The sequence below is a fragment of the Coenobita brevimanus genome, chromosome 31 (assembly GCF_032717465.1).
Source record: "Coenobita brevimanus isolate Jiangsu-jjx chromosome 31, ASM3271746v2, whole genome shotgun sequence".
Taxonomy (NCBI): Eukaryota; Metazoa; Arthropoda; class Malacostraca; order Decapoda; family Coenobitidae; genus Coenobita; species Coenobita brevimanus.
In genome coordinates, this window is record NC_136984.1 from 24,241,041 (window position 1) to 24,251,260 (window position 10,220).

Below are 10,220 nucleotides of genomic sequence, written 5' to 3' on the forward strand. Positions count from 1 at the left end.
CCTAACTCTACACTTCCGACTAATACAGGAAGCTGAGAAAAGCTAAGCAATCTCGGGCAGGTCACGTTTTAACACCCACCATGGGTGTGAACACTCATGTGGATAATGTGCATTCCCCGGGAATCCTCAGAGAGGCCCACAGCTCGAGACGTTCCACAAGGTAAATCATACACAGCCTCGGACTGTCTCTGCAGGGTTTCCAAACTTCCCCCTTAACTTATGGTATACATGTATGTACAGGCCCTGGACATATTGTGTCCTGTAGGACCAACGGGCGAGACATCAGGTCTTACTGGTACACTAACTGGGAACCAGGCTAGTCCTTGGATTACTCGAATCTCTGAGGCCATCTATCTTCTGGAATCCAGCATACAACAGTTGCCCGTGTTAGTCAGCAGTTAGCAGGCGAGACATCAGACCTACGTTATCACTTCCCTTGATGTATCTCACAACAAGGTTAAACTGCTGTAAATACAGTGTCCAGTGTGTCAATCCTGCATTAGCTGTCTTGGTCGTGCTAAGACTAGTGAGTGGCATATGATCAGTTTCCAGAGTGAATGGTGCCCCAAATAAATAATAATAATATTTTTTAACACCATCAACCATGGCCAAGAGTTCCTTCTCAACAGTACTCTAATTACTCTTTGCAGGTTTTACCCTGCGGCTATGGTATGCCACTGGGAAGATTCCACCTTCCGATTCCTGCATCAATACGGCACCTACTCCGTCTTGTGAACCATCAGTGCACAGTACGAAAGCTTTGTTGGAATCAGGCAACTGCAAGATAGGCTCCTTGCACAACATGTTCTTAAGAGTGAGAAAAGATCTCTCTTGTGCTTTTCCCCATTCAGTGGTGTTTGGAGCATATTTCCGTAGCACCTCGTACAACGGTTGGGCAATGAGAGCAAAGTTGGGGATAAAACTCCTATAATATCCCACTAGGCCAAGGAATGCCCTAACCTGTTTCTTGGACACGGGTCTCGGGGCTTCTCTAACCTTCCTGATCTTGTCACCCTGACACCTGCAGTGATTGTTGCCAACAATATGTCCGAGGAACTCCACCTCACTGTGAGCAATCTTACATTTGCTAGGCTTCACAGTCATGTTGAAACTCTGGAGTCTACTGAAGACAATTTCCAAGAGTCTGAGGTGCTCCTCCAGCATGGCGGAATGAACGAGGACATCATCAACGAACATCTCTACTCCTACAATACCATGGAGCACTTGTCTCATGGCCCGATTGAATACTGCTGGGGAATTGGTAAGTCCAAATGGGAGGACTTTATACTGGTACAACCCCCTAGGAGTAGCAAAGGCAGTGAACTGACGGCTCTCGGGGTGAAGGGGAATCCGGAAGAATCCCTTCGCCAAGTCGAGCTTCGTATTCGCGCTGTTCTCAATCGTGTTCGCGTTGGATTCTACACTCGTCACGAGCATCTTTCTCACGTTCCTGCTCGTAATTAAACCGTGAGAGGACATAGCTTTGAATTTTTTCTGGGTCAGTAAGGCCCATATCTTTAGCTTCCTGTACCATAGACACTGGTTGCCATGATGCTAGCTCAATCTAAATAACTAGCGACTCAGTACTGACTGCGATTTTTTTTTGCAAAGAGATGCGAATAATCAAAAATAAAGAATATAGGCACAGGTTAGTGGTGACCAGTTTTATCTAATTAAACTGGTAAAGGAAGAAAATTAAACAAACAACTAACTGTCAAAACTATTATGTAAATTAATAAAAGTGAATTAATAATCACCAGTAAGGTAGTGCCTATAGACTTTAATGATAAGTACCTAATTATGAGCGAGTGAGTATTATCTCGTAAATAGCTTTAGAGCTAGGAAGTTGCCAATTGTCACGGGGTTTTTAATTTAATATATGCAGTTATTAAATGATAATGTTCAATAATACTGATAGCAGGGACAATGAATTGTCTTGCTAAAATCAAGCAGTGATTACTTTATGCTGGCTTACTTCACTCGATTCTCTAAAAACTAGAGTTTATAAACTTTCTCAACAGTACACAGCAGAGACTAGTTCCTCACAATTGCTGTTTATTGGTACTGTTAGCCTCTGGAGAAAGTGACTTCACCCCTGACAATAAATAACTAATACTATGAATGATATCAGGTTCTTGCTGATGCGTTAACTCCTAGAAGGCACAACGGATTTTAAGCTTAACACAACAAGACTGGCCCAAGTACCAGTTATGAATAGCAATGCGTTTATGCAAGCTAGGAGCTATAACTAGAATAAGCTTAATAATGGAGAAATGAAACACGAGTTTACATTACATTAAGCTCAAAGAAAAAGAACTGTTAAATTTATTAATTACAAAGGAATAAAGTTAACATTACATTTCAAAGCGAATTCAAATAAAGAGATCGCACTCACTCACTCACTCAAAAGCTTAATTCTTACACCTAGGAAAACAACATGCGGCGCAGCCGGCCGGCATGTGAGGGAACAGCACACTTCACTAAACTCTTAAGTCTAGGAAAACGAAAAGAAAATACTGGTCAAAGAGTGGACTAAGCGGTGACTGGGTGTCGTTACTGAGGAAGAACACTGCACTCGCTGTCTCTCGCCAAATCAGCTATGTGGACGGTGGGAACTAGGTGTCGTTGAGGAAGGACGCTGCCACACACAACCTACTTCTGTGACGCTGAAATCTTGACTAACTAACTCGTGGGAAAGAGGCAAGTGCTGTGGCCGCCTTACTAACGGCTAGAATGAGCGAAATATGCCCAAAATTAATTGCTCAGCGGAAGCTTCTTGCACAAAGACGATCATTTATGACACATTGGAAAATTGTCAGGAGAACACTCCCGACCGAGTAAGCGGTTAACTGAACGATAAACTGGGATTCCACTAGTGTTCGCGGTTTCCCACAAAAGCCAATGTCACTAGCCGACTCGTGACAAGGCTGGGTTGAGCAGGCTTGGTAAAGGGTGTGAGGGCTTCAGACAAAGAGGCAGATGTAGGGCAGGAACAGGGTGGTCATTATGACTCTGGTGCTAACAGTACTGCACATCAGTGATGGACATAGCACTGTAGTAGCAACATGTAGGGATGGATATAAGTTCGGTCGAAAACGCACAAACATGAATGACAGAAATGATACATGATATTCAGAACTTTTCATATGAAGACAGACTAAGAAGACTATTTGATCTCTCTCTCTCTCTCTCTCTCTCTCTGTCCTGGGGGAAGATGTGCGTCACCCTGAGGAATTTTGTTTCTTTTATTAGTGACAAACTTATTCTTTCATTTCTTAATTTTTTATTATATCTAATTATTTTTTAAAATATTTATTATTGGGGGCTGGGTGAGTTGCCATCCTGTCTGAGTCAAGGACACAAAGGAAATTGAACCAAGTCGCTCTGCTTTGGCCGGGTTAGACTGGGTCGGCGTGAGTGTTGCCGCTCAGGAGGGTTATATATATATATATATATATATATATATATATATATATATATATATATATATATATATATATATATATATTACTAAGCAAATGGCATATTTTTACTTATATTCCTGCACATTATCATATAATCATAATTGAGACATTATTAGCTACCCCAGAAATACGGAACAAGCCAATAAAAGTGACTACATTTTTTTTTTCAACACTGGAAAATATTATGCCACGTTTCTGTATTGCCGTATAAATATTTTATGCATAATAAGTTTACTGTTCTTTCATATATTATAATACACATGTTAACATTGAACTCCTATATGTTTATTTGTGCTGCCTTTTACATATATAACAGCCGTTTCACATCGCGGGTTTGGGAAACATAGCAACACTGGACAGAGGGTCGCGCCACACCCTAGCCGCCAGTTTACATTTGTCAGACCATACTACCACGACCACCGTCATCACCATCACCACCACCACTACTACGCCTACCACCATCACTACAACCACTGCTACTACTACTACAACGCATGCCACATACATAACTCTTCTCGCTGACTCACACTTCTCCAGCATGAGGTTCGGTTCGTCCTGTCTACAACTCTCCCTCCGAGTTGACGCAAAGGCATATCATTATCATCATCATTATCATCATCACCATCATCATCATCATTATCATCATCATCCATATCATCACCATCATGATTATCATCACCCTTTTCTTCCTCCTCCTCCTCCTCCTCCTCCTCCTCCTCATCATCATCATCATCATCATCATCATCATCATCTTCCTCATCCCCCTTCTTCTCCTCCTCCACCTTATCATCATCATCATCATCATCTTCATCATCTTCATCATCCCCCTTCTCCTCCTGCTCCACCTTATCATCATCATCATCATCATCATCATCATCATCATCATCCTCTTCATCATCATGTTTTTCGCCTAAGGATGAGATGAAGTAGGATCAAGAAAATAATATACGTAAAAGGATGAAAAATAACAATCCAATAAATAAATAAGCAAATAAATAAATAGATAAATAAGAGTAGACATTTACTTATCAAAATTTATCTTAGTTTCTCATAAAGAACAAGTTTTCTCTAGTTTCGAATCCGTCTTCAACAAATTTTCTGAATGTATGTATGTATGTATGTATATATGTATGTATGTATGTATGTATGTATGTATGCATGTGTATGTACGTATGTATGTGTACTTACGCAGTTGTATATGTATGTGTGTGTATGTAGGTGCATGTATATTTATGTGTATGTATGTGCATGTATATGTGTGTGTACGTATGTATGTGCATGTGTCTGTACGTATGTATTTATGTGTGTGTATGTATGTGTCTCTGTAGCCTGTGTGTGCATTTGTTTATGTGTAGTTTTATGCTTTCGTGTGTATGTGCATATATATGTGTATGGATGTAAGCACGCTGTGTCTGTGTCTGTGTGTATGAGTTAATGTCTATGTAAATATAAACGTGTATGTGTGTTTGTGTGTATGTACTGTATGTGTTCTACTGTGGATGTACATGTGTTCATTTTTATGTATGTGCACGTGCATGTTTGTATGTGTGTATTTGCGTGTGTGTATTTGTATGTGCATATGTGTATTTGAGTTTATTTGCATGTCTGTATGTGTGTAAGTTTTTTTTTTTTTTTACGTGTCCGACTCTAGGCAAAGGCTTCAGGGCCTATTTCTCGGGGGCAGTGACCTATGCCAAGGCCCAGTAGTCCTCCTACACCTCCACATGTGTGTGTATGTGCATATCTGTATGTGTGAATGTGCATGGGTGTATGTGTGTGTATGTGCATGTATGTATGCCAGTCCAGTTCTAAATCTAATCCTAAGCAGTGCCAAACAAACAAACAACAAAAACAAAAGCAACAACAAAACCCTAACAAAGCAACGACAACCACCCTAACTCAGCCAAACAAACACATCTATCAGCTCTAAATTTATCTATCGTAGCTCAGGTGTTCAGAACCTTTAATTGGCTCACTAATCACACAGGTGAGATAAACACAGGTAAAGTAAAAACAGTAAAGTGGATTTTTGAAGGACAAGATCAACATAAGAGGATGGACGGCAAATACTCCTCTCTGGGTACACACACACACACACACACACACACACACACACACACACACACACACTCAGTAATGCTTAAAACAAGACGTATCCTGCTTCTCCAGGAATTTGACATCTATACCCAAGGAGATAAGGGTAGTTTTCGCCTCCCCGATGACGTGGTAGGGGGGGTGGGGGCTCCGGGTCAGAATCCAAACATTTCCTGTTGAGATGAGGTTAGGTTAGGTCAGATTGGGTTGGTTTGGGTTGATTTGGGTAGACTGAGTTTCATTTAGATAAGTTTGGGGCTTACATCTCTCCTGCCCTAACAACCCTTCTCTGCTCTCTCCTACCCTACCCCAACTTAGCCTACCCTACCCTAGCCTACCCCTAGCCTGCCTTACACTGACCTACTCAACCCTAGCTTTCCATCCCCTACCCTATCCTACCCTATCCAATCTTCTCCTTCCCTATCCATCCCTTACACACACACATCCCTTCAACCATTACCCTACCCTACCCTGCCATTTCTTCTTCTTTCCTCCCTTCCCTACCCTGCCATTTCTTCTTCTTTCCTCCCTTCCCTTACCCTTCTCTTCCCATTCCTTCCTCTCTCACATCCTCTCCCTATTTCCCCTTCTCTTCCCTCCCATAGCTTACTATACCCAACTCACTATACCGTTTCACTCTTACTTGGCCCAGATTTCCGTCCTGCAGCTTATTTCACGTAGCTCGGTGACAGAAGACGACAATGCTATGACTCAACATCGTATGGCACTTCTTCGTGACAAGCATTGCCTTTTAGTATAACTCCATTGCAACGACTCAGCATTAAAGACCGAGTGAAGTGAATATTAGTCCAAGTGATCGGATAGCACCCACGTCAATAACTATTAAAAAATAAACAATAAAGCAAGAATAACGAATAGACTCACTAGTATGTCCGATGGGTTTAGGGACACAGGCATACTCGAGTGTCCACGAGTCGTAATCGGTGGCTAATACTTGATAGTCGTCCTCAATGACAGGCACACTGGGAAAGGTCAAAGTCAGGAAGTTGGGGGCAGAGTAGGGCCTCTTAGCAGTCACGTCTCCGGTAAGCTCTGTGGTGCGGCTCAGGCTGGGAGTATGAGGGCTTGGAGTCATCTTTTTGCTTTACACGCACACACACGCAAACACACACACACACACACACACACACACACACACACACACACACACACACACACACACACACACGAATAAAAATGAGAAAGTTTGGTTCATATATTATTTGAGAGGAATTATATCTTTGTTTTTGCTTCAGACACACACACACACACACACACACACACACACACACACACACACACACCTACTTACAAAATGTCCCAATAATCGCCCCTGTTAGATATCTTGCCCGTCTTGTCATCCTTGATGTAAGTGTAACTAAAGCACCGTCCCACCTCTTGGAACCCGACGAAATACCTCTCCTGCTCGAACCATCTCCCCAGGTACTGAAGAAGACGTAGGTAGGTAAGTACCGAAGAACGCCAAGACGTAGGTAGGTACTGCCATCATCATCATCATCATCATCACTCACCCTCTCCCAGTCGAAGTCCTTGATAATGGGTGTCATAGGACAGTCGCCCCTGAAGTACACTTGCCCCTTAACTCCCATCATCATCATCATCACCATCATCATCGTCGTCGTCGCGCCCATCTTGACAAATCTACACCTGGTGGGAGAAGAAACCAAGACCATTAAACCAGCCTCAGAATTAATCGCAATGGAAAAGGCGATACGAAGCCTCTTAATCAGACGGTAATTCGGTCCGACGGTTATAAAATGGTAACACAGGGAAAGTTACATAGAGGAATTTAACAACTGTGGTAGTGTGAGGTTACAGGTGGTTTGTGTGTGTGTGTGTGTGTGTGTGAGGGGGGGGGACTGGACCATATGTTCAGTAACTGATCAAATTGCGTTACTGTCATAAGACTTTGTAGTTACTTGTAGAGAAGTATATTTTAGACTTGTGGTCGAGCGGCTTTTATATCTTGTAGTAGTTTCCCCACCAGATGTCATGTAGTGACGGGAGAGGTAAAGAATAGTATGGGACTATTTTTATTTGTCTTGGAAATATTAAACAGGTATAATAGTATAAGTCCTGGGTAGCTACCTCCCTGTCTCGCTATCTCTCTCTCTCTCTCTGTTCTAAGGCTAATCTCCGTCTCGACCTCTCTCTAGGGTCGCTTGTCTCCTTCTCTCTAGCCTGTTCGGTGGCTAATCTAGGTCTGAGCTCTCTTTCCTAAATTCTGGTATAGCAGGGGTGGACTAGATCTTTGTTCACGAGAGGACTGCTGACAGCTAACTGCATCATCTCCTTACTGGCCGCTGTCGTCAGCTTCCCTCAGTGTTAAGAGTGTGTAAGCATGCTTAGCACTGCTCGATTCTCGCAGACACAACACCTTCTCATCATTTGACTTCCTGCTTCTATCTGTCTCTCTATCTATCTATTTATCTATTTATCTAGTATGATTTGCAATTATAATATGGAGACCTACCACATTGCTCTGCCGCGCAAAAATGGCGTACCATCGACATTTAATAGTTATAATATATTAATACATACTACATACACATTATAATGAACTTATAAGCTAATTAAGTGAAATACATAATATTGTAAAGTAACATAATTGTATGAATATTGTATACATATATTATTCATAGTAAATAGTGATTATTCAGTAATATTACATTTTAAATAAGTTGAATACATATTGGAATAAATGCATTAAAGTAAATTATTTAACTGTAATACAGTATGTACTTGGGTTATTATAGTGAAATGCATACATGCAAGAATAAAAATAGTTTAAAATTAAGATTATTGTAAGAGTTATTAATATTTCATTTAAAGATAATGGTACTGGTCTGCCATATATGGGTCATTCTTCTTTGTGTTATTATTATTATTATTATTATTATTATTTATTTTTTTTTTATATATAATTAATACTATATACAAAATATATACACTTCATTCAGGGTGGTTAACTGTGATGTTAACTCTCCCACCACTAAACAATGACTCCAAATTAGCAATTCTTGCATGCATTCTGTGCATGGCCAACAGCAATACTGCAACCACAATGCAGATAATTATAAAGACAGAAGGTGCTTGGCTATACACATAATATGGGTTGAACATACTCAAACTCAAATCTTCCCAGGGCTTCATTGTTTCATTGATCAGCTGCATAGTTTCAAACTTAGGTGAAGTCAGCTTAATACTTGTGCTCATGTTTAAGTCCATATCAGGCAGTGGGTGGAAATGTTTGTGTGTATGATTGAGGATGGCGTAGTGATTGATGGTGGATAAAGTAGACATGGATGGTGTAAATACCGCACAGTAGTCTGGTGCTATGTATAATCCTGAGGCTGATGTATGAGATGGTGGTATATCTGGACAGACTATGTAAACTGATGTGTTATGAGGGAAATAAAAAAACTGCGAGTGTCCAATGCGTTGATGGTGTACAAGTTTATCTGGAGCAAAAGTGAAGTTGCAATGATGATGAATATTGTTATTGCTGATGATAGCCATTTCACAAGGGACCGTATCAGTAGGCTGAAACGTGAAAATGTACGCAGGACAAAGATGAACAGCATGTAAGGATGTGCGGCACTTTCGCTCAATCGTTGACTCACTTGCGAAAGTGACAGTGTCTCGTCTCTTGGAGACCATGATGAGTTCGGTGTCTGTGTTGATGTTGATGATGACTAAAGTGTTGTTGTTTCTATAGGGGAAGGGGTGTATTTGGTATACTGTGAACAGGTCTTCCGTGATGAATGGTACATGAACTATCACTGATGTTGGTGTTAGTGTTGCTTCCAAGTACAGGGTAATATTGCATAAATTCCCTACTGCGGAACAATGGCTTCAATTTATGTTTATGTATGCCTTGACTAACTATCTGACGTAGCTCATGAACTGGGAGTAAGTCATTTGTGATCTTGCCATCACCAGCATTCGAAATTCCTTGCATAAGTGCCCTGAAATGATCTCTAGTGTTCTCTAATTGTAGTAGAATCGTGTCAATATGTTCTGTGATGATGGAGAAGTGCTGGAAAAGGGTAACGTTACCCTCCAAGTCATTTATTTTATCTATACTCTCGAGAGCTACGTTTTCTGCTTGTTTCAGATTTTTCACAATTGTTTTCATTGCCGAGTTCTGTCCTGTGATGAATTTATCTTAGTATGTTAGTACCTGAGCTATCTTATTAAATTTTTTGTTTATTTCTTTAAGGTCATCCTCTGTAGCCAATCCAAAGATGTTCCCAAGAATTGCGCCGCCCAGATCGAACAAACCGCGCTTTTGGCGAGTACGTGTGATGTTGTTCCTGTCGCTCAGCACCTCTGTTCCATAAGATGGGAGATCTTGGATCATGACGAGCATAGTTGACTTCGCCTGTTCTAGTTTCCATTTCGCTAACTTCACCATTTCATCCACTTCCTTGGTGATATGTGATTGTGAAACATAATTCCCTATCTTGAAGTCCAGAGTTCGCATCGGCGTCGCAAGTCTTTCTATATAAGTAGGTAAGTCATACAAGTAATCTAGACTTATTTCAGTACTCATGACGTCCTTGACGATTGTAGTCGTGGCCGTTGGAGCTATGAGGCATCCTTGTCGTACTATATGCTTGGGGTCTAGGTGCGCATATA

The 10,220-nt window shown here is 41.1% G+C and overlaps 1 protein-coding gene across 1 annotated transcript; it reads right to left on the minus strand.

Annotated features, from left to right (window-relative positions):
• Positions 1-5,594: 5,594 nt before the first annotated feature.
• On the minus strand, positions 5,595-7,192 carry LOC145395527 (apolipoprotein D-like). Its single transcript, XM_080269134.1, has 4 exons — positions 7,091-7,192; positions 6,871-7,004; positions 6,444-6,628; positions 5,595-5,731 (listed from the first exon to the last, which is right to left on the minus strand). The coding sequence occupies exons 1-4, from the start codon at positions 7,190-7,192 to the stop codon at positions 5,595-5,597; spliced, it is 558 nt and encodes a 185-aa protein (XP_080125260.1).
• Between the last annotated feature and the right edge of the window lie 3,028 nt (positions 7,193-10,220).